The sequence below is a fragment of the Rutilus rutilus genome (assembly GCF_951802725.1).
Source record: "Rutilus rutilus genome assembly, chromosome: 17".
Taxonomy (NCBI): Eukaryota; Metazoa; Chordata; class Actinopteri; order Cypriniformes; family Leuciscidae; genus Rutilus; species Rutilus rutilus.
In genome coordinates, this window is record NC_140230.1 from 18798710 (window position 1) to 18824145 (window position 25436).

At 35.7% G+C, this 25436-nt stretch overlaps 2 protein-coding genes across 2 annotated transcripts; both read right to left on the minus strand.

The window, feature by feature from the left end:
- Nucleotides 1–452: 452 nt before the first annotated feature.
- tuft1a (tuftelin 1a) lies at nt 453–15483 on the minus strand. Its single transcript, XM_084386136.1, has 12 exons — nt 15113–15483; nt 9426–9515; nt 8151–8252; nt 7860–7946; nt 7703–7768; nt 7523–7606; nt 5308–5418; nt 3638–3861; nt 3440–3545; nt 3267–3350; nt 2040–2134; nt 453–1919 (listed from the first exon to the last, which is right to left on the minus strand). The coding sequence occupies exons 1-12, from the start codon at nt 15167–15169 to the stop codon at nt 1847–1849; spliced, it is 1179 nt and encodes a 392-aa protein (XP_084242262.1). The 5' UTR covers nt 15170–15483; the 3' UTR covers nt 453–1846.
- A 3058-nt stretch (nt 15484–18541) lies between these two features.
- On the minus strand, nt 18542–22726 carry LOC311276250 (uncharacterized protein). Its single transcript, XM_084385820.1, has 8 exons — nt 22622–22726; nt 21544–21873; nt 21133–21453; nt 20446–20514; nt 20162–20332; nt 19142–19189; nt 19009–19056; nt 18542–18847 (listed from the first exon to the last, which is right to left on the minus strand). Exons 1-8 carry the CDS (start codon nt 22692–22694, stop codon nt 18786–18788), a joined length of 1122 nt encoding a protein of 373 aa, XP_084241946.1. The 5' UTR covers nt 22695–22726; the 3' UTR covers nt 18542–18785.
- Nucleotides 22727–25436: the final 2710 nt, after the last annotated feature.

Consider the following 25436-nt stretch of genomic DNA (forward strand, 5'->3'; position numbering starts at 1 on the left):
AAGGTAAAGGTCATAATTATAAAACTTAACTTCATGACTATTTTTTGGAAACTCAAAACACATTTAATTTTAAAGTCATGTCAGAAAGAATGTATTTATGAGATGAAATACACATGAACATAAGCACAACTCGTAATTGTGAGCTTTGTTAACTTTGGATTTTCTTAAGAGTTTCCGAGTTAGGTGCGTGACGGTGAGAAAACATGTTTGCTTATGTCTTCAGTGTCACATGATTCTTCAGAAATCATTCAAATATGCTTATCTTATTTGTGAGACTCGCATGTATTTCCATATAAAATAAACACACTGGAGTGTTTGTGACTGTGGTCAGATTCCACGGTACCTCTCTATATCATAAAATTTGATAGGTGTGAAGGTGCCATAAAACCAACCAACCATATAACCATTAACCACATTCCCTTTTTGACACAAAAAAAGGCAAGACAACAACATTCATGAAACTAGTTTATTTAAATACAATTCAATACAATTAAAATTCAAACCACTCGTTTTTACTACAAAAATATTATTATTACAAAAAATAAAAGATGTTACATGCTTATCTGAAGCCTTTCTAAGGAATTCACATCAAGGTTAAAGTTCATACAAAGAGAAAATATACACAAAACTATCTACAAATGTGAAGGTGGATAAACATGGTAACGGAATGCATATTTGAACACACCCTTGTCCAGAATTAAATTAATGAAGTATAAATAATCCATGTTGTGATATTATTACCTGTTCACATGGAACTACTTTGTGTTGGGCAGGTGCTCTGGCCAATCACATCAGTTTTCTAACTAGGTGCTATAAAATCAGTTTACTGAATGTTGGAAATGGCTAACTGAGCAACTGCAGTGGTTGGCTTGACTGAATAACAGGGGGTCACACTGTGTCCTACTGGCCTGAACTGGCTCAGTAAAGGACAAGTGTTACATTCTTTCAATCTTATGAAACACTCACAAGGCATCTTTGTTTTTCATAGAAGGCGAGTCATTGGATTCTCCCTGCTGTGTCTCTTTGGTTGAGAAAAGCGTGTAGATTAAGAATAAATATTTGTTGCAGTTTTTGTTTTAAGATAAGCATGTCATAACTCACTGTCTCCCCTTCAGTTCTTTCAGCACCGTCAGTTATCAGTGTTATTCGAGATAAACAAGGAACACTGCTGGTCCTGATCGCTTTCCCTAGCCAATGCCACAGAACGCATTTTCCAGCCTTAATTTAGATATAAATAGATACAATGAAGATACAAAAATCCTTCATCCTTCTTTACTTCATATTCCTGTTTTCCCTTCTGTTATCTTCTCTATAATTTGTCTAACTCAGAAAAAGACCCCTTAATTCCAGAAGCGTTTAGCCGAGCTAATACCGAGGGAGATTACGAGAGATAAAGAGACCTCAATGAGGGTGTTTAGCAACAAAACCAGTCTGTCCATTAATATTGGGTTAAAGACATCATGATCTTCAGAGGGCCAGCCTCAAATAAATACCAATCTAGAATATCCATCTAGAAGCCCTTCACACGTCTTACAAAAATGAAAATGAGTTCTTTATTTTTGTTTTCTTCACTTTTCTTCATAAAAATGGATATGTTCACTTTAACAGTCCCTGTCGTGTCAAACCTACATTGATTATTCATAGTAAATAATTGTAGCAGTAACAGTAACAGACTTCTGCAATATTAGAAGTATACTTGGAGAAAAGGCCTTTAGACATTAAAGCAATGGTGTGTGTGTCCTTTAGTGAAGGTCTGTGGTCATTTGTGCTGCTAGTATTCTCCAGCACTGATACTGGAGGATTGTGCGGTTGTCACAGCAGTGCTGTGATGTTGCTGTGGTATTGTTCATGATTTAATTTCAATGACTTTGATGAAGGGCAGACTCTTGTTGGTCTGGGTGGAAGGTCTCAGAGGCTTGCTGTGGAGGAGACGTGAAGAAACTTTGAATGTGTGTGCTTATATGTCTGTTATCAAGCATATGTGACCATTTGCATAAAATAATTTGCGTGTAGCTATCGGGATAATTTGCATTTCTTACCTGTAGACAATCTGCGCATTGGCGTCTGATGGCAGGTATGAATTTGACCTTTGACTCCCCATATAGTAATCCATCTGATCGTGCATTTGTTTGTTCTGTGAGCAAAGCACATTCACAAAGGTCAGACTTCAGGAAAGACTCATGAGATCACAGATAAAAGGGTGAATTAACTGATTTCTTTTTGTATATTGTGATAGAAATGTTATTTTATTTATAAAAAAAAAAAAAAAAACCTTGGGTGCATTTTCAGCAGTAATTCATGAAATTATGATCAGATGATAGAGAAGAGAATTATAACCATGGTTGAAAAAAAAAAACCCAAGAGATTCTTTTTCAAAACCAGTTCTGTGTTTTTAAAATATCGGAACTGAATGACTCTTATTAATTCTTTTTAGGTAATCAAAATCCAATTCCTGAATCTAAAGAGCTGTTCATACTGTTCATATGACACATTATGCATTTTGTCAGTAGTATTTTATGCTCATTTATGCATTTATGTCAGTAGTATTTTATGTTCACATTTTTGTTCGTTTAATATTTGTATTTAATATATGCACTTATATACATATATACATTACTGGAGTACGTGTTACAAGAAAATACTATTACAGTGTTTACTTCAGTGTGTTACTTATGTTTCTTAGTAATTATTTGTGAAATTGCAAATTGTTGTTAAAGCCAATTAATGGATTGGACTCTGTGAAAAGTCACAAAAAGTCATTGTAAACATACCTTTTGAAAGAATTGGTTAAATGCATTTATTATTGTTAAAAGAAAAATACTACAGTAAAAAAACTATTTATGGAACAATTAAAGGGATAGTTCACCCAAAAATTTTGTCGTCACTTATTCATGTTGTTCCAAACTTGTATGACCTTCTATCTTCTGTTGAACACAAGAGAAGATATTTTGAAGAATGTTGGTAATCAAACAGTTGATGGTAGCCATTGACTTCCATAGTAGGAACAAAAAAAATGCTATGGAAGTCAATGGCCACCGTCAAATGTCTGGTTACCAACATTTTTTAAATATCTTGTGTCATGTTCAACAGAATAAAGTAAATCATACAGCTTTGGAACAACATGAGGGTGAGTAAATGATGACAACATGTTAATTTTGGGGTGAACTTTCCCTTTAAGGAACCAGAATCAGGAATTGGAACCAGAACCAAAATCGTTGGTTATTGTGAATCCCACCTAGATGTGTGTTTATATCCTGTAAACTGACCTCTGCCTCCAGCATGGCCACCTTCTCCTCCAGCTCTCTGATCACTCTGTCTCTCTCCTGAATCACCATGCGCGAGTTCTGAAGCTAAACGGCACAACGATGGAAAGCTGGTGTTAGAAAGTGAACCTAACATGTCAAATGTTTGTATTAGAGTGTGTGTTTGTACAATGCACCTGTTCAATCATTTGCCGTAGTTTTCTCTGTTGACTCTTGAGCATGTCATCCAAGTGATGAATCTTCTCTTTCAAAATCGCATTTTCCCTTTCCAGCTCTTCTAACCTGTTACATGATAAGGCGGCTGTTTAGAGCAACGGCCAATTGATGTTTAAAATGTACGTGACAGAATCAGTAAGATATGTCATGACCCTCACCTCTCCCTCCCTGCATGGCCCTCCTCCCTCACTTCATGCAGCTGCAGGACTTCAGCTTCTTTGGTCATGAGCTGCTCTCTGAGGGAGGAGCTCTCCTGCTCCATGCCGCCCATGAGACGTTGAAGGTCTTCGATCTGCTGATCCTGCTGCTCCTTGCTGTGCTGAACCTTCTTCAGATACTCACTCTGCTCAGATAACTGCTGCTTATACTGACGCGCCTCCGCCTACAAGAACATGGACACAGACAAAAAAGAAGAGTTAAATCACAAAGCACAAAAGACACGTTTATGTTTAACTATTACACAGCTTTCTGGAATACTCAAATCTGATTGGTTAATCATAGGATTCTGTGGAGAAATGAGCCGTAAACTGTATATTTAATCGTTGGCCCTGACAATCTCACACTTCTTATTGGGAAGCCTTCAATAAAACAGCTTGTAAACAATTTGTCACCTGATATTACATTTACCTCAGAAAAGTTATCCAATGTCCAATCCAATAAGCCATAGCTAACTCTAGATAATATAATATCACTAAAATAGTACATTTCACGAGTTCACATGTTAATGAAATCTGATGTAATATTATAATGCGTATTTGGCTTGCTGTCCGGGGGGAGGGCTCCGAACCCAGAGTACTCCCCCCATGAATGTATAAATCATAGGTATCTATGAGCAGACCCAGCCTAGTGTGAGGTAATGGGGTGGTGGCGGGATGCTGAAAAATTTGTCATGAGACAGGAGGTAAGGGAAGGCTTTATTTATACTGGCTTCTTCTTGTGCTGATTGGATGATTACCCTGAACATGCTCCTCCCGAACTTTGTTACATAAAACTTCATTTATTATAATAAATATGTATATGCTGTATATTTACTTATCTTTACTATTAATGATGTGTTAGAGAATATAATATCACTAAAATAGTACATTTATTATAATATATATAAATGTATATGCTGTATATTTACTTATATTTACTATTAATGATGTGTTAATGTATGTTAGAAAAAAAATCTCCTAATTCTGCCAAATACTGCCTAAAAATTCGATATTTTTACAGGCCAATAAGTTTTTGATAAAAGCGACTTGGATTATAAGTAAGCAGTCATCATTAATAAGATTACTGAAAAGAAAAAAGAAAAAGTAAAATTCCCATTCCCAGTCCATTCAGGATGATGCTTTGTGTCAGGGTCCTGATCACTCTATAAGGGTATATTTTGCAATAATAAATGGCTGATTGTACATTATTTGTTACATGTATTTAATTTGGCAGATGATTCATTATCAAAACAACCTCTTTTGTCGACAGAGGGAGTTTCAGGAAGTTGAAAATGTATAAAAGTTTCAATCTGTTAAATTTTTTAAAGTATAATTCTGACATCAGCTATTTGTATCTTAACACTGAAATCCTTAAGATGCAAGTAGTAGCCGATTACGAAACAGAACATCATCATGAAAGAATGTGCGATCTCACCCCTGTTCTTTCCCAACCTGGATCTGATCCAGTTGACCAGAAGGAATGTCTGGCACAGTATTAGTACAACTGAACTCTCACCTTCTCTGAGGACAGTCTAACAAAAGTACCTTTGAATGCTCTATATATGATTAATAACATTAGAATCCTTGTACACAATGAAAGAAACAAATGCTAAAAAGTGGAAGTGACTAACCAGCAGTTGTTCTCTATCCTCCTGGTGTTTTTTCTCTGAGTCTTGGAGTTGAGCATACAGACGCTTACTGGCCTCCCTCATCTTCTCTTTTTCCTGCTCATCCACACTATCCTGGAGAGACAGAATATAGCAGCAAAATGTTAATGAAAACAATCTGGAATTTGTTTGGTGACAGTCGAGTTTGTTTGTATGTGTGTTCATGTACTTGTTACATTTGTCTTGCATTAGTGGCGCAACATAGTGGTTTAAGCAATAAAAAAAAAAATAGTAGCAAACGGTGCTTAATTATAAACCAAATCACACAGTCACACAAACAAAATGTCCTCAAAAAATATTTCCATTGAAACACGCCCACATCTCTCCCAGCAGTATTTATAGACATGCTTGTGTGCGAGAGGACAATGTAAGTTTGAGAGAAAGAGGGAGGGATCTTCCCTGTACGTGCGTCAACAGGGTGTGTTCAAAAAGTAAAACACTGACGTATGCTGTCATAGCTCAGCTTTTCCACCCATATTCCTGCTCTAACTACCCAGACACACACATCCCACTGGGAGGCTAATCCGCACTATTCATTACTAAAAAGAATCTGCTGCCGCCACATTTAGTTTCATCAAGCAACAAAAGACAAGAATGTGAAGAATGTGAGAAACTTTAAAACCTGTTGAACAAATACCAGCGATTAGGGAGAACCAAAGATAATTATTGCAGGTGGCTTAACATGTTTCCCGAGCTGTGCGTTTTTGCGTGGTTTCCTTGGTGATTAATTCTTCACTAGCTCCTGGATAACACAAACACTAACGGTGTTTACCACTGCAGGTTTGTTGATGTGCTTTGTACTAACAGATTGCGGAGATTTGTTAATGAAGGTGTGAATAAGCAATTACCTAAATGAAAAAAAAACTATTATCACCCAAAGGATACAGATTTTACTCATAGCACATTATATAACATGACTGCTCTGAAGCACGCTGCTCATTACAAACAGACGAAGAGTATTTGCATCTGAGTTGGTTCATAAATCATGTTTTGCTTTAAATCTAATAATGTCAGCAGGTTTATATGAGGGTTAGGTTTGGGTTTAGGCCAGGGAATAAAAAAAATGAGGGATGCACAGATAACATTCTTAGCGATATCGATAACCTGAAAATTAAAGACAAAGTATGATAACCAATAAATGGCAGATGATTCATTTTGATTCTATTTTGTCGAAATTAATTAAAAATAAAACACTAAAAGCTAAAATCAGTTGTATTTAATTCTAAAAGTGAATTTAGGGCCCCGTTTACACGTACATGGTTATTTTGAAAACCGGAGACATTTCCCTTCGTTTGTGCTCTTCGTTTACACGCAAACGGAGAATTCGCCTCTGAAAACTATTCTTTCTAAAAACTCCGGCCAGAGTGGTATTTATTGGTCTATGTGTGTCCTTATTTTTATCCTTTAATAGAATCTGTATGTAAAGCACTTTGGTTCAACCTCGGTTGTGTCTTAACAGTGCTATATAAATAAATAAACAAGAAACAAGAGTGGAGATTTTGGAAAACTTCGTTTGCACGTTTGATTGTAAACTGAGAAAAATTGAATTTTAGGCACAGTATGCGACAGAACTTGCACCTGCATCAAAAGTGCAACCTATGTTTACATTTTCATTTGGCTATGGTGATCATGGATGCATTCAGAGTAGCAGTCGCATTCATTTTTCGTCTGTTTGCATTTGCAAATACAGCTGCTCTATTATGTCGAGGAGCAGAAACGAATGAGTGCTCGGAGGTCAGCAATTTTGCAACAACTTCTCTAACCTCTGCTAACGTGGGCTTGAGCTTCTCGTTACACTGCCACCTACAGGTTTGGCATGCTCTTGACGGCATATATACACAGGTTCGTGTAAACGAACACTTTTCTGAAAACTGACAGGTGTGCACGATGTTATTTTTGAAAACAGAGACGGTGAAATGTCCGTTTATGAAAACAGCCGGCCACGTGTAAACGTAGCCTAGGCATCACAATAGAACAATGTTCTGTATGAAAAATGGATATTCATTTAGATATTTGCTGAAGATTGCTTAAGTGTTTTGTTTTTTATGATTGAATGATAATTTAAATATAAAAATGGTGGAAATATGCATGCACAATTACATATATAATATCAACTTCATAACCTGTGTTTGTGTGTGTGTGTGTGTGCGCAAAGCAGCAGGGCACATAAAACTCTCACCTGTCTCTCTAAGCCGTTCAGGGTCTGTGTAAGTACTGAATGAGTGCCATTAACTTTTCTGGGACCAGTACCAGAGAACAACAGCTGAGGGTGAGAAAATGAGGGTTAGTTAACATTTTATTGTTAATCTAGCTTCGAAGAATATGTATATCTGCAGATTGATGTGATTTCTTGTCTCACCTTGTGTTCTGTTCTGTGACTTTTAGCTGCCATCTGCTCTCTGAGGTTCTTTAGACAATATCTCACCTGCACACAGTACAGCACTGTTAAAACACATGTTCTGAAGACAGCCAAACATAGAAAAGTGTGAAATGATACTGAGGATTTTTGCTCTCACCTCCTGTATTTGTGAAACTTCCTCTGAAAGCATCTTTAGACTCTGTTGGTGTCTGACTTGTGCTTCTTTGCGGTCTTCAAGGTATACCTGACAAGTAAACCCAAAGACTTTAGAAAACATAAGAACATAAGCATTGACATCACTGATTTCAACAAGTGCCTTAAATTAAATTTTAGTCTAATCCTGCCTCATCTAGTTTTGGCAGAACTACAAATTCAATTATAATTTTACATTACAGGTCAAACTTCCAAATGTACATGATCCATAATTCAAATTTAAAGACACACCCACCTTGATGACCTCACCCTGGTCCTCAGACGGCTTGATAAGATCAGTCTTCAGAGGCTGCCTCTCATAGGTTGGTTGTACCAAGGCAAAAGCTCTGCCAATTGGCTGGAATGACATGAAAAATACATATTAAATGCCAATAGTATATGCATAGTATGTCTATTAACTGCTCTTTTATGTCTTGCGACACTAAATAGAAAGTCTTAATTGTCTAGAATTGACATTGTCATTCAGTTAAATGCTGTCTAACTTTTTCAGAATCAAAACTTTACATTTGGATGTCTTTGCAGAAAACAAGGGACCTTTTGCAGAAAACCCCTTTCTAAATGCGAAATATAAATAACTCTGACACACAAAGGGTAGCAGGAAACCCCTAAAGAGCAAGAATGGACGCAGATGTGGGAAAAAGAACATGGAAAGTTATGCAATGGAATCTGAAACAATGAGCCTCTGGTCCTACAAGAACGTCCCCTGGAACACAGCCACATGTTCCTTGTGTTTATAGAGCTTTGGCAGATAGACAGGGAAAGAGAAACGGACCAAAGAGAATGTGCGTGTGTGGGGGTGTGGGGGCAAGGGGGGGAGATACGGGATTGGGGGCGTGTAATTCCACTGAAGTTAATCGGAACTGATTCCACAGAATCACTATCACAGCATAACCAGAAATAATCAGGCCATAAACAACAGCAGAAATAATTAATCATAAGCATACAATACACAATTAGAAAACATCAAAACATGCTAACTGTATCTGATGTGATCTAAATCTAAATTTACATAAATATGTAAAAACATAAGCATAAATATTGGACAGCAAATTAAGTCAGGCTCAATAATAGTCAAGTCACCTTCATTTATATAGCGGTTTTAACTATATAGATTGTTTCAAAGCAGCTTTACAGTGATAATAGGAAATTAAAGTAACTGAGATTGTTTTGGCTTTACAGCAGCTCAATAATAATGTCATTGTCCAGCTAAAGTTAGTTTTAGCTGGACTAATACTAAAGTAATAATATTAACTACTGTCCTGGTATTATAGTGGAACATTCTGGTATAACTTCAGCTAAAGCATAAATATCAGAGATTCAATGCAGAAAGGGTTTCAAACAGGCACTTATTCATTCTTATAAAACCTTCCCAGAATCAGAAACAGAACAGTTCACTCAGTCAAATATCTTACGTAAATGTTAAAATAAAAACTTGACATCTGCAAATGTCACTACCAGATCATCTACCGCTCATATATTTACTACATGTGAAACAGAAAGAAACCTTTACCTTGTCTGTGGTGGGCTTCTGCTGCTGCTGCTGCTGCTGCTGGTTCTGCTCCTGCTCGTGGAGAGTCAGTCTGAGCCTTCTGTGCCCGTTCTGAATAATGACATGAAGAGAAGCACAAATGTGAGTGAGGGATGCAACAAAGAGACCGTTATAGAGAGCGAAAGGGTGGGAGCTGTACGGATGAGGGGAACATGTGGGGAGGAGAAACTGAGTAATGCCCTCCGAGAGAGAGAGACTGACTGGAGGCCAATGGCACCATTAGAGTTTGGCATGAAGGTCTGCGGTTACTCAATGTGAAAGAAAAAAAGCGAAAGCGAAAGGCATTTACAATCCAGTCTCTAGGATATATACAAAATCTGATTTGATTCATTCCCCAGCTTCTGGAAAATTCTTGAGCCTTGCAGGCTTTGCCAAAACTTTGTATTTGAATGTAAATTTAAATCGTCACAAAAATGGAGGCGGGATGCCACAAATCTAAACGGAACAATGCATTCCAGCGGAGAACGGAATATCTCCATGACAACCCAGACACCCATCGACAACATAAACCATGTCTGACACAGGAAGAGGCAAAGCAGAGACTATAAAGCTTTGGCAACAACACAAACAGATCAGAGGAAACACTCGGACACAACATACGATAACATTCACTTAACCAAATTAAGAGATATTGAAGGTAGCCTGTTATAATAACTGTATATGGTATTCAGGAACATAATCTGACCAAATACATAAAACAAAACGAGTGGAAAAATTAAACCAACCACAGATGGATGGATAAGGCCATGTCCACACTATGCGTGTGTGTGTGTCCATGCATGAATCTGGAAAAGTCTGCTGACTCTAAAAGTAGTGTGAGTGAGTCATGGAGGGACGAAATGTCCTGAAAGAGAGTGTGTGGCAGACAGCATGCACAAACTGTGACATATTTATCAAATATGAATGAAACAGGCCTGAACTGACTGTGAAATTGTCCATGGTCATAACTGGGCTGAAGATCAAGTGGCTAAAAAGTCTAAACAAAGGTGAAGCAGGACATTACACATTCACACAAGACACATTCCAGTCACACTCTATTAGATTAGACGTGATTCATATTTACGGTCATTAGGGCAGTTGTTATTTAAGTAATATAGAAGGCAATAGAACGGTTGACTGTAAATGACAAGGAATATGAAAATAGGAGGAGACATGAGTGAATGTGGTATAATAGGAGATGACTGTTACAGTGCAGTTGACATCATAGAGAAACTGCAGTGAGTGCACTATAGACCTTATGCACCAGAGAAACGAGGGCGCCGCCATCTTTAGAATATTGTCTTTGAACTTCCGTTTTTGCGGTCGCTCTGTATATTTCCATGGCGCTGCTGTCCAGGAGTAATTAGCTTTTGAAGTGGGTTTACTTAATGTAAAGTTAACGAAAGTTATCATGAGGACTGTAATGTTTAAAGCAGATGACTTAACAAATGTCAGTCAACCGGGAAGATTTTAAAACGAGCCGTTCATTAATAAACGCAAAATCGCTGCGAAAATACAGACCGGAAGTCAAAAGACAACGAGCGCAGCGCTGAAAAGGGGCGGGGCTACATAAGGTCTATATAGTACAAAATGTACAGGGATGATAGTGATAGGCAATAACGTGACAGAAAATGAGATACAAATTGCATTATAAAAGAGAAAATTCTTTTTTTTTACTTTGATCAGGAACTGACTCAAGCTGATACAGTTATTTTACTTCCAAATCAGTACAACTTTTCCAAACAAGTTTTTATCAAACAATATAATGACTCTGAACATGTGGTCTATTTTATGGCAACCAACTCAAGGGAACAGGACATGTGTGGTTACAAAATTATGTTTGACAGATGCAGATCAAATAGTTGCGGCTGACCAACTTTTTTTCTCTTGAGGCGGGATCATGAGAAAACATATTTTGTTATGTCAAGATCAGGAGAGAAAAAATAGTCTTGGTGGCAGAAAAAGCTTCCAGTTCACAGAAACAGCAACAGTAAAAAGATAAACACTGATAGTAAAATAATTATATATTCTTTATATATAATATACAATACTATATGTACTGTTACTGTATGTATCATATGGCGACATACATGTTTTATCACAGTATGATGATATAGAGTATTGTATCCTGTATGTGAAAAAGACCTCAGACAACAAACTAACAATAGCATGATGCTATGCAGTTCAACAAACCACAACAACACACTCAGCAGTTGAAATTTTGGTCGATTACAAAGGACCTTATGGTCAAAAACATTCCATGTAAGGCTGGAAGTTACACACTGTTGTATTACATGTCATCAAGAGGGATTTCAGAATTAGTCTAGTGATGCAAGTTTGCGAAGGCAGGCTGTCCAAGTAAAAAAAAAAAAAAAAGATCTATTTTTACTACTATTATTGTAATGCTTACTAAATCACTAGACAAAACACAGCCACACCTCGACCCACCTGGCCAAAACAACACATTTATCATAATCCCATAAACAAAACAAAACAACAATTACACTACCAGGATTGATCGGCAGAAAAGACGGAAGGCAACCGAATAGTCAGTATCGACAAAACAATGACAAAAAAATCCACAAACTCATAATAATGAATTCTGCATTAATATTTACCTGAGGTAGGCTACTATCGCAGGAACGCACCGCAACTGTGTGCGAATTGGGTGTTTCCATAAAAGGCAAAGCAGCATTTAGAGTCGAGACAGCCAAGTTCAACACCACACCTCAACCCAAGAAAGCAACAAAGACACTCAACACACACACACCTGCAAGATGACACGCAACCGGCACAAAATTATCACGCCTGTAATGGGAGAGGATTAAAAAAATCTACGTGCAAAGGAGTTTGTGAGGATTCTGCTCGAGGCATCAGAACAACAGGCTATTCATTAGCCTACAACATAGCGCAACATACCTGTACAACAACTCTTCTATAGCAGAACATAGCTCATTTAAATGGACACAAATACACACACAACGCCTCTGGCTGAACAAACACTGTCACACAGGAATGATCATTATTCAGAGATTATATAACAGCTCTGTGAGATTTGCACATTTTGTGTACCAAAGAAATCGAGAAAAACAGAGAGGTGGTGGCACCCAGGTATTAGGAAAGCAAACAGACGATTAATAACAGATGGAGAGAGAGTGCAATGGCGTTTGTTCACTGAAAATCAAACCAGGTCAGAGTGAAACCTGAACACAGGTGTGAGGTACAAAGGGGAGAGAGACACACAGGACAAAGAGAAAGGGATGGGTGATGAAGAGAGGGAAAATCGAGAGATTGTTAGAGAGCCGTGAGTGGAATGTGTTATTGGATACCTAGGCTTCTGGACCCCTCAAAGAGACAGACAAAAGACTTGGCTAATCACACAAGCGTTTTTCCCCGGTAAGATGTAAAGGTCACGCGAGAAATCTGAATAGCTGCTGAAACCTGAGACTGTATATAGACAATGGTGACTTTACACAAACACTGAATCTGAGTAAACTGAATCATTAATAATGACATCATAAATCTCAATTGTTAGAACAGGAAAAACTGGGATACAGTTCTAATCCAATATTTAAGTTTATGAAAGTACTTTGAAGTAAGGTTATGAATAAATTAGAAAACAAAATTGCTGGTTTAAAATGGAAGTGTGTACTTAAATGTTGTTCAAAATGTGTTGCTATATATCAAAAATATTTGCACAAGTTGCCATATCACAAAAGTCCTGGGATCTTCTTTATGTTGTTATATTAAGTTTTATTTTGTTATATCAATATTCAATAAAATGAGATATTTGTTTTCTATCCTTTTAGTGCCATTGCACATTAACTCTGATAATCAATAAATAAGTTTACATTAGTAATAAACAAATGACTTAACGACAAACCTTAATATTCATTATTGCTCAAGTCCTTCCAGTGTTGACAAGACAAAACAAAAGACAAAATAATTTAACGACAATGTTCTGTGGAACTTTGTCACCTCAAGGCAACATAGCAAGCCAACTTTTCACATGTGTGCAAAGTACATATTTGTTGCTACTGTACTGTATATCACCCTAATGACTATCATGCAACCTGCTTCATAATGCGAACTTGATGAGAGAGGCATAATTTGTCCTTTCACAGAAGTCACATAAAGAGTGAGTAAATACAGGTTAGAAGTTAAATATTTGTTGTTTGACTCCTAAACCTATGCCAAATGTGAACGAGGCATTTATTGAGGGAGCGGTAAATGAGAGAGAAAGTAAATATACAGACACAGCAGGTTGAATTAAGGTTTTTTTTAAAAAAAGGGAAACATGTTACATAACCAAGGCCTTACAAGGTCATCCGGCTAAACTTGCAAAAACAATAGAGCTTTTGTTGGTTTTCACTCCATATGAAAAAGTGAAAAAAATTATTTTGATTTGTTTGCCTTTTGTTTTCCAAATCATTTTTAACATAAGATAAAGAATAAAAGTGAAAATTAAAGCAACTTTAAAAATGTAAAAAAAGTTGTCACCCTAATCTACTGGAGAACTACATGAAATCATTAAAAGTCCTTTCAGAAGAGAGTCTTTAAGCATGTGACTCTATAAAGAATGCATCTCAAATGGTCTTTGACCTTGTAATGCTTGACGAGTTGAGAAAGCAGTGCATGATGTTCTGTTTTCATATTTGCAAACGGAATACATGCAAAAACTGTAGCTGCTGAAAAACATAGCTACAATACGGTGCTTTAAATCAGACTTGAATAGCCAAGTCAGAGTGAATGGCCATCACAATAAAAAAAAGAAAAAAGAAAAAAAGGAAGGAAGCCTGCCGCAATCAAGCAAATACTTGAGCCTTATCTTTCTTCCTGCTTCTAGCACAGATCTTTCCATTTTATAGCCTATATTCTGTGGCACATATATTCTGTGGAACAAAAAGAGGCCATAAAAAATAACGGCACAAGGCTGCCAAGCAACACTCCTGGATGGAAAGATCAAGTTAATAATCATCTAGGCTAATTCTTCATAACTCTTTATATACAGAACTTTATATACTGGTGATTGAACAGACACAGATACAGCTGGCATTTGACTTAACTATCCTTCATGTTGGCAGAAATTCCTCTCACAGGTTATTAGTGAAACCAAATATCAAGTAAGTGACATTAAACCTGATTAAGCATCTGTTGTGCACACAGAGAAGGGCAAGTGGAGGTAAAGGAGGATTAGTGCAGTTTGCCACTATACTGTTAATCAATAAAGAGTCGCACTTAGATATTTTGGTTTACAAACTTCATTTTGACGATATAAATTAATGAATGAAGCACTAAACCATTTAAATAAGTGGTAGAAAATTTCCAAATCAGGAACACAGAGCAGGAAGAAATGCCTCACTGGGGATCAAAGGTCTCTTTTACGAGTAGCCTAGCCTATGTTGAGAAAATGATTAAAAAAAAAAAAACCTTGACAAGATGTGTAAACATTTTCCCTTAAAACTTACTGGTAGATTTATTTATTTTATTTTAGGCCTACTACATTTTTACTCGTGCTTATTCATACAAGAAGACTGTGTGTAGATAGCCTATTCAGACCTGTGCAAAGATATGCAGATACATTTAAAAAAAACACACAAACAAACGAACACATTTGATGTTCTATAGCTATAGACAATAAGTAGTGAATAAATTGGTAGCCTACATACCATTCTGTCATCCCATCTGATTTCATCAAATGTGCACATACTCCCCATTCGATTCATTTTAGCTGGATGTTTCTACACTAAATAGACAATAGTGCTTCAGTAAATAAAGTAAAATAACAGCAGAAGTTGAATATCCCCCTGCGCGCGCGAGCTCGTCAGTGTTGTGTTTTGTTCTGATGTCGTCCGATACGCTGAATAATAAATAGCCTCGGTGCAGGTCTAACCGCGAGCCCCGAACGGTTTTGACAGACACTCCCCTCCTCCTTCTCACAGGTTTTACGGCTCGTTAACACGTCAGAGTGAAAACTGTCGTGTGACCTCATTGCTTCGGCATCTCTCCAGCGTTGAGCGTTTGTTTCGCCTCAGCCTGCGGAAACAGTGTCATGTTGGAGTGTTTCACCTGAGCGACACGATATCATCGCTCTGTCCCGAGGATACGAAAAATTAAGCAATAGGATTCGACATAAATCTACAAAGTTACTCGGTTTCTTCAGAGTGATAGCTGGGAAATGACATGCCATACGATAGAAAAAGCCTACTGATAGCAAAAGAAAAGTGGGAGGACGTTAAGAAATGTTACTGCATAAACTAGGCTACTCAAGATCACATCAATTTCACAGTTGAATTTTAAATTGTATCTATTCTGGCTGTACTAGTAGGTTACATGTAAAGCTGGTCTCATTAATAATAATAACAACAACATAAAGAAAATAATATTTGTATTGTCTCAATTTAGATCTCCATATGTTGCCTTAAAATTAAATAAATATAATAAACAATAAAATAAATATTTTGAATAATTTAAAATGTGTAATATAGAGCTTTTAATGCGAGGTGAGGAAGAGTGAGGTAACTCAAGTGAGGTAACCAGACTCCTGAGTAATAACATTCACCTCAGTCCTATCTTAAAGTCCTCCTATATAATTTGATGTGTCACTCTGTAATTATTGGATGCACACTGGAAGTACATATTTAACAAGTTTGCATCATCGTGGTCCAGACAAGACACAACTGGTATTAATGTAGTTTGATAAGGAGTTTTAGCTCAGACATGCAACATTATAGCATACCAAAGAGGGAATAGCTTCAGTCATAATGGACAACTATAGAAAATCCAAATGTCTCCATTTGTATCCCTGTATTTATATGTCTGTGTCATTCTTTAAGTCTGTTAAATTGTGTATTGCAATAAAAACATTATAATGAGTTGATGCAGAGAAAAGAAAAAACAATCCAAGAGCCATTATACAAAATGTGCAAATTAAAATGCATCACACCCCTGTTATCAAGTTTTCTCATATCGCGGCACTGAATTAAATAAATAAAACTTTGTCCGATGTCATTGAAGTTTTGTTTAGGGGATAATTAAAAAAATTTCACCACTCTACTCTTACCTTGATTTTGTAAACAATTGAACTAAAGTAGATTATAGAAATATAATTATTAAATTATAGCAAGCACCTTGTGGTTTCAAAACCTTCGAGCACAAGACTTGTAATAATGTCAAATTGAATTTTGAAAAACTGTCAAACCTGTTACATCTCTATAGGGTATAAACATGTCTGGAAAAGGCACCCACGGTGACGGCAAAGACTCTCAAAGTAATATAAAAGTAACAGAGAAGGACACTCGAGTCAGTTTGTTGCATTTCCAATTAGGCCTAAGTGAATATTGTGTTTAAATGCAGCATGGTCTTCTGTCCATGGCTGTACTTGTACATTGAAATAGTTTTTTCATTGTAATAGTCATTGCCGGAGGCATTACACTCACAAACCTGACCCTTCCTTTCAAAAATTTCAGCAATTTTTAAATTGCAATAGTGTGACGTTGATATTAACCCTCTGGGCTTCTTCGTAAAATAGTCACACTTAGCTTCCTCCCGCACGAAAACGGGCGAAGCCTTAAAATTTTACTTTACTTTTTCCCAGGATAACCAATCAAATATATTTTTGTTCTATAATGTTTTCTGATTATTATTTAGAATTTTTAGAATTTTTTATGATACTTTGCATTAATTATATCATTTTTATGAGCAATTTTTTCCATTAGAATTAATATATATATATTTTTATTTTATTTTATTTTTCAATAAATGCAACATTTCACATCAAAATAGAGTGCAGGCCTAAAAAAAAAAAATTTAAAGTGAGAAGAGCGCCATCTAGTGGCTTCAAAATGTATTAATTTGTGTCATGTCCTATAACCGCCTATAGGCGGCCTATAGCTTTTTTATTTATTTATTTGATTTATTCCCATTCGGAAAGATTTTTTTTTATTACTAAGCAACCACTGAATGGAACAACACAAATTATATATCATTTTAAAGCTCAGCTTTTTAATGCATCTAATTACATTTATTAACTCCTAACGAGTGCTGAGTAATCCCTCTAAAACCGAGTGTACCGCCAGCAGGCGCCACCTAGCTGCGAAAATATTCATTACCATATTTTTCAAAAATCTTGCCTTGATTAACACAAAGTTGATGTCATTTGAAAGCTTAGAGTCTGAACTTTACAGTGAATGTATCCACTTTGAAAAACTCTAGTATTGCTGAGTTATTTGCTGATAAATAGAATTTCTTTTTTTTCATAATCTATAAAATAATATACTGCAATGTGTCAAAAACATCATACAGCTCATGAAACATTCTCAGATAATTGAAAATGGCACTTAATGGTCTTATTTGCACTCTTGATGTTTTAGAGTGTCACCCCTTCATTGCTGTACACTTTTTTTCAGCACAGTGGCTGATCTGTAGCTTGTACCACCAAAAGTTTCTCTGAGTTTTCCTATTTTTTCGTATATCCCATTCATTTCCTATGTCGCCCATTTTCGGGCGAAGAAGCCCAGAGGGTTAAATTGCAATAGTGTGACGTTGATATTAAGCAATAATTTCCATATTGGGATGGATCAGTGATACGCTGCGTGTGTGTGTTTATGTGTGAAGGGTGTGGATTTGACTCTTTGTGAAATACCTCTGGTATACCAAAAGATGGTTTTAGATGGTTTCACTCGAAAGTGATGATGAAATCTTAATGTGCAACCTGTCCAGATTTCTTAAGAAAAATAATTAAACTAATACACGATAACGTAACGTGATCACAAGAACTGAACCCAAACCCTGTATACTGTTAATTCTTAAATGTGTTTAATGTATCTGATGAATTTACCTTCCACTCTTCATATATATATATATATATATATATATATATATATATATATATATATATATATATATATAAAAAAAAAAAAACTTGATAAACCAGCTGCTATGATGACACTGGAATCTATAATATCTATTTATGTCTTCAACTCTCTAATTCTTGCATCAGTTATAAAATCATCAGTTTGTATCATGCTATGACTGTCCTTCACAAAACAATTCTCAGTCAGACAGTGTGGTGATAAAAAATGACTGATAGTTGTTTTGACCATCTTTAAGTTGAGTTTAAAAAAACTAGGGATTTAAAAACTAATGACAACATAACAGTTTTACATTAGAGGATTAAAAAACAATAAAAAAAAAAAATCATAGTGAGTGTCACCCAAAACTTGTTTGACAGATTTTCCCCTTTATTATAATATATGACTAATTTACCAAATTAAGAATTACTCAAAGACGGTCATGTCAAAAAAACATTAAAAAGCCTCACAATTATTAATTTCACAATGTTCAAATTTCATATATTTCATGGTTTACAATACATGCTGGAGCTTCTGCTTGTTCAGCTACAACTGTTGGGAGATAAAGTTCAGAAATTCATTTTGACCACCTGCAATTATTTAAGTTTTTTTTTAAATGTGTTGTTTGAACTGATTACTCATTTTCATTTGACATATGATAACTTCTTTTCATATACAATTAATGATATAAATAATACTTTGTGGTAACTTACAGGTGGTCATGGTTCCTGTGCTTAGAGAATACAATGGGACATCAAACCCTATCAAAAAAAGAAAGAAAAGAAAACTGTCATCAGTTACATTTTTTATATGTCTTCTAAACATTTTACAACAAATGTCACTTACCTTCTGCAATTTGGGAATAATATGAAGAGAACCGGCAATTTGATGTTGCTACAAAAGATGAAAAAGAGGTACTTTACCATCTGGTCAACTTCAACCATCATTCTATAGTATAAAAGTTATAATATTTTAAAATGTATTTTCTTTCCAACATGGAATACATTGTTGATTCTGATTTGTTACACTTATATTATATTATATATATCTTTAATTATGTTTTGGTGAGATATGTCTTCTCTATTTATCTAACAATTTCTTCTCTCTTGTGACTATTCTATATTACATAATCAGGTGATTGTCACATGACTTACCATTGCTGCATAAAATGACTCAGAGTGTCTCACACCACAAAGAAAGGCTCATTAGCCTAATTGCGTCGATATGCGGCCATTTGAAAAATGGTTTTAATTGCCTAAGCCATGATGAAATAAAGGCTTTTTATATACATTTACTTAAATTCTCGAGTGCCTTGGTTTGATACATTTTTATGAGTCATATTATCCCTACATCCAAAGAGCACCGGGATACGGATTGGGAGCCGTACACCCCTTACAGAGCTTTTTTTGCACTCTTAACATTAACATCTTAACATTCAGGCTGCATTTCACTTCTCATTGCAACACAACGTCATCAATCATCTTAACACACCCATAAGACTTAAAATCGCCTAAATCTTTATACATTTAGCATTTAACATTCCCTTACTGACACACTGACATACTAATATCACATCTTACAATTGCAGAAGGAACATCTACTTTTAAAATCACTAATTTGAAGGAAAACATCTGCAAAACCAGCAAATGTTTGAGGGTTTGCAGTGTAGCTGATCCTGGTTTCTGTCTGAATAACTGCTCAGTTAGTCAAGGATAAATATATAACAGGAAGTATTATATAAACATATAAACTCTGTTCTGAAGACAACATCAGTCATCACTTCATTTCTCCTTTCCAATAAGTCATTGCTATGACAGTGACAATTCAACAGTGTTAAACTTTTCAGAACTACAGTTGTGGACTTACTTCGTCTGTTGATATTGCTCCTTCGTTTTTTAAAATAAAGAATCACACAGATGATCAGTGTAATGAGGACACACAGAGACACTACTGTGACCATCACTAATAATGTCAGATTAGTTGTCACTTCTGCACTCGTGTCAATGTTGCCTTCAGTCTGGACAACACGACTGTAAGCTGAGGTTGACACAAAAAAGAGCATATTAAATATCAGTTAATTAGGATATTTTGATCAGACACACACACACACACACACACACACACACACACAATATAGGTGCTTTTCTTACCTGTGTGACAGGTAGAACAAGTTGTGGAGAGTGTTTCCAGTTTTGTTGTCGAATGAGAGATCCCATAATCTATAATTAAATTTCAAACATTTTACGTTAAAAAAATTATCTAAAAATTAGGGTTAGATTTAGCATTCCTTTTATAAACACAGCAGCCTATAATTGTAATTCTTTTGGGCTTTTAGAGACTTTGTTAATGTTAATAACATTCTCAGAAGATATTTAGACAAAAATACAAATGTTAACCCATTTGTCTCATACAAAGTAGACTGTCAGTTTGTGCATTAGTGGTGAGGATTTTTCAATGGCTCTTTCTGCTGATTATTATTATGCCAGTAGGTGGCGACAAGTGATTCTTTGAATTATTCACACAAATAGGCTAATTAGTTTAAACTGATTCATTTTAGAATCTGTTGCTCAGTGATGCAATGGTTCATTCTGCTTTGAGCTTGTTTGGCACTATTTTCATTGGTGGAGCAAAATTATACCACCTGGCCTTTTTGTGGTTAAAATTTTAGTTAGTAAAATCTAAATTAACTTGTTTATTGATCTGTCATGTGAAAGCAACATCACGGCCGTGCCATTGATATAAATGTTAGCGTGGCTGTGATATTCGGAACAACAGCACTTGCCTGTATGATATTGATTAATTTGATTAAATTCAAAAATTTTGAATTGAAAACACACCTTTTATTACCAGCTTCACCTCATAGCAGATTTTTTCACTCACTCTGCACTGATACCATAATCCATCAGTGTTTACTGCATCCCTTATAAGCAGAGATCCATTCCCTAGTGTTCTCGCTCTCTCATACAGAGGCCTCGGGTCTCTCTCTGTGCTGTTTGAGGGCTTGTGTGGAGGGCGATATTGGTCTATCTTTATTAATTGGTGACCACTAACGATTGTCCAAGTTACTTGATCAGTTCTGTTTTGCAGTGGATGTTCAGGGCATGGCAGCAACACTGACGTCTTTGGCGTTGCATGAACAGAGTCCAAAGTTTTACACTCTGAAACCAGAGAAACACATTAGCATTCATATTATGAAAATGGCTCTCCAATGGGGATTATTAGCTTGTTTCAGAAATTAGCATTCTCACCTTTGACCCTCAGGTTAAAAAGAGTTGCATTAAGGCAGTCCCAATCTTGGTAGACTTCACATTCATAATGACCTTGATCAGATAAACTGATGTCTTTCAGGTAAAGTGTAACACTTCCAGCATCATTTCTCACAGACCATCTCTGATGCTCTAATGCTGGAGAGTTGTCTGAATACTTTAGGATGTGTTGAACCGGGTCGGTTCTGCGTAGTTTCACTGTCAGAGACTCCAGCGGGTGGGTTGTGGTTAGGCAAGAAATAGACATATTGTCACCCTGAACATAGTTTATGTTTAACTGATGGACCTGCTCGCAGGGTCTCGTCGTCTGAGCTAAAGGGAAATTAAAAAGAGAAACGAGACATTCTGAGAGAACTGATACATGGACAGGAAACCACCACAGGGTTTATAGTAAAAAATAAATAAATAAATAAAATTCTGAAATTATCCTTTTGATTACCAGTGTATAAAAATCCATAAATTGATTTGCAAACACTTTAAAATATAGTTCCATTTGTTAACTACATTTGTTAACATGAACCAACAATGAAAAAATACTTCTAAAGTAATTATTAATATTAGTAAATGATAATTTAAACATTTACTAATACATAAAAAAAAAACAACAGTTTTTAAAGTTATTTCTGTTAATATTACTTAATGGTCCAGAGGTAACAATGAAAATATGTTTTTTTTTTTAAAATCAACTATCATTAATAAAGATGAATAAATACTGTAACAAATGTATAGCTCATTGTTAATGTTAGAAAACGCATTAACTAATGCTAACTTATAGAACCTAATTGTAAAGTATTTCCATTGACTTTTAGATCAGTTTTATATGAATGTATTGTTTGGGTAAGTCTTTGCACACCAAACAATGTTTATTAAAAAAACAAAAAGACTGTCCTCAGTAAATCATTTTCTTGCTTTAATTTTTTAAATACTAGCTAGAACAGAAGCTGTTTGTTAGCACAAATAAAATTTCATGTCACACCTATGCTGCCTTTACACACCCAATTGATATTATGCATATCTCTATGTTGGTAAAAGGAATTTGACTTCAAATAATGATTCTTACCTTTGCATTCCAATAAAGCTGATATTAGAAGATAAAAAATTTGGAAATATGAAGGCTGAAAACTCCCCATCATACACAGATGCTCACTGCAGGACAGCTGAACTCTATATGAACAAAGGTCACATCACTTCACTTTAGCAGAGCTGTTTTCAGTTGCTCTAAATTTAATGGGGAAGTAAATAAGATATAATCATGTGCTCATATAGAGGCCTTCAGTGATAGTCTGTGTGTGATAGGGAGTTTTGCTTACAGAAAAAAATACAATTTGATTTGATCAGTGCTTGATGCAAATTCTATTTCAAATAAATAATACAATGTATTGTATAAATCATTCTCATTTACTTTGGGACAAGAACTGTTGAAATTTTTTTTTTGTAGTGGTGCACAGATAAAGTTTTGTAGATATAGATGAGAAAAGGCAGCCTGGTAAAAAAAATAATGGCAGAGATAATCTGTCCAATACAGGATTATCAGAAACCTACTGTATGCACTGTAGGAAATGAGTTACTTTACATTAATCCACTTTGATATTATACATCTAAGTAAACAACAATTCACCATAGGCTGGTAAACTAAGAGCAAATAAAATTAATTAATGCAATTGTTTTTTTTAGGCGTGATGGAACACAAACATTTATCTTGTTTCTTAAGCTGTCAGTTAACAAGTAACATTTTGGTGGAAACAGAAAAACTGGTTGTGCTTTCATCTGAAAAGTGTACGCTATTACACATTAGTTGCATAACAAAAGACAGAATTCCACAGTACAACTGATTCAGAAATGCTCTGCTATTTTATAACGCAAAATGACATTTGCTACAGGAAAGTTGCCAATGAACTTGAAGCTAAATTTTTAAGTTCATTGTTTGTATGGAAATGTAGTAATTGAAGTAACTGAAATATAAATGTCTTTATTGTGATTATGTATAAAAGAGTTTATAGTTTAGATGTCCTGACAGACCACAACCAGCTTACTGCAGAAAAGCTGAATATGAGCACAAGCCACAAGACCTTTTACCTTCACACAGTTGTTTTCAGAGTGTGAAAGCAGGAAATGTAATCTGTGCAAAATGTCAGAGAATATGCACTTTTGCACACATTTCTACCAGAAAGACTCGGAAGGCGAGATGATATCACAATAACATTTATTAATTAATAGACCAGAAAATGAAAACAGAAATATTGGATGGTAAAGTTATTTGGCGCAGGCCCCGTCCGTAGTTCACATTCGGAGGGTAACAGACTCTGCATATCCTTGTCTGAAGATGAAGGCAGGGGCGCAGCCGACCCCCGGGGAGGTATGAACAGGAGCCGGCCTGGTGGTGGTGGGGAGGATGGAGGTGGATGTTTGTGTCATCTGCGAACTCAAACAATTGTAAGTAACAATCTTTTATACTCCAAATATTAGATAGTGATTGGATAGACCAGAAAGTAATGAGTGACGTAACATTGAGTTTTCCTGGCAGAACTTTACCCTAAAGCTTTCATTTCAAATCACTGAATCAGTTTGCTAAATTAGTTGTTACTATAAAACAATATAATAGTGCAAATACTTTTTTCAACATACTTCTAGATATAATCTACATCTAGTTGGTGGGAATTTTATTTGGATCAGAAAGAAAAAAAATTATAATTGGGGAGAGGGAAGTCAGTAAAATACAAGCATAAGCATACTGTATATATACAATAAAACAAAATTACAAATAAAGTAAGGTCTAACTGTAGTATTCAGGTACAGAAATGTAATATTAGGCCTAAATGTAAAATAACACTATAGTGTTCACTGTATAAATTAAATATAGATTAATCTTTGTTAAAGCTGTTTTGTTTGATTGACATTAATGACAGACAGCAGCAGGTATTTAAAGGCTGATGTCACTTTTAGGGCAAATGCACGTATCCAATATAATGATACACATTCGATTTCTTTCACAAATGTTTACATCCACAATACATAACCAACTGTGTTTACGGAAATAGTTGCCAAAATGGGTATTTTGAGATCATTTTGTGTGTATTTGTCTGTTTAAGAACAAGGAAATGCAAAATAGGAATCAATTAGGAGCTGTATTCCGTCGTATACCGCATTTAGGTATTCAGAGATCGATTACTTTTGACTGACAAAATTTCAGCCACCAGAAACACTAACTGATAAAGTGAGTCTTAGAAAACCTTTCTTTTTAGGAAACTTTGTGTACACAATTGACAATGTTGTCAATTCTCAAGTTCATGTGTAGAGTCCCTGGTGACTTCGAGCACAGTTTTATGTTGTATCGAGCCTCCTTAGTGTTTTAAAAATAGCGATTTTGATGCCATCATAGAAGTGCCCCATGCACTCCCATTGAAAAGGCATTTTGACCTAAAACGAAAATACTGTCAATCTTAAAAGTGGTGTTTCCATTCTAATTATGCTTTTACACGAAAGTTTGACTCGGGTAGATTAACAAAAAGAGCCTAGGTTCAATTTTGGTGAGAGTTACCCTTTAAAGGGATACTCCACTTTTTTTGGCTCATTTTACAACTCCCCCAGAGTTAAACAGTTGAGGTTTACCGTTTTCGAATCCATTCAGCCGATCTCCGGGTCTGGCGGTACCACTTTTAGCATAGCTTAGCATAGATCATTGAATCGGACAGGGCCATTAGCATCTCTCTCAAAAAAATGACCAAAGAGTTTCGATATTTTTCCTATTTAAAACTTGACTCTTCTGTAGTTACATCGTGTACTAAGACCGACGGAAAATGTAAAGTTGCGATTTTCTAGACTGATATGGAACTATACTCTCATTCCTGTGTAATAATCAAGAAACTTTGCTGCCA

Coding starts and splice junctions, on each gene's coding strand:
- LOC311276250 (XM_084385820.1), bottom strand. CDS start 22,694: ATGATGGGGAGTTTTCAGCCTTCATATTTCCAAATTTTTTATCTTCTA. Junction 21,874..22,621: donor AGCTTTATTGGAATGCAAAG/GTAAGAATCATT, acceptor ATTTCCCTTTAG/CTCAGACGACGAGACCCTGC. Junction 20,333..20,445: donor TTGTTCTACCTGTCACACAG/GTAAGAAAAGCA, acceptor TGTCAACCTCAG/CTTACAGTCGTGTTGTCCAG.
- tuft1a (XM_084386136.1), bottom strand. CDS start 15,169: ATGAATCGAATGGGGAGTATGTGCACATTTGATGAAATCAGATGGGAT. Junction 3,546..3,637: donor GGCCATGCAGGGAGGGAGAG/GTGAGGGTCATG, acceptor ATCATGTAACAG/GTTAGAAGAGCTGGAAAGGG. Junction 1,920..2,039: donor AATGCGCAGATTGTCTACAG/GTAAGAAATGCA, acceptor TCTCCTCCACAG/CAAGCCTCTGAGACCTTCCA.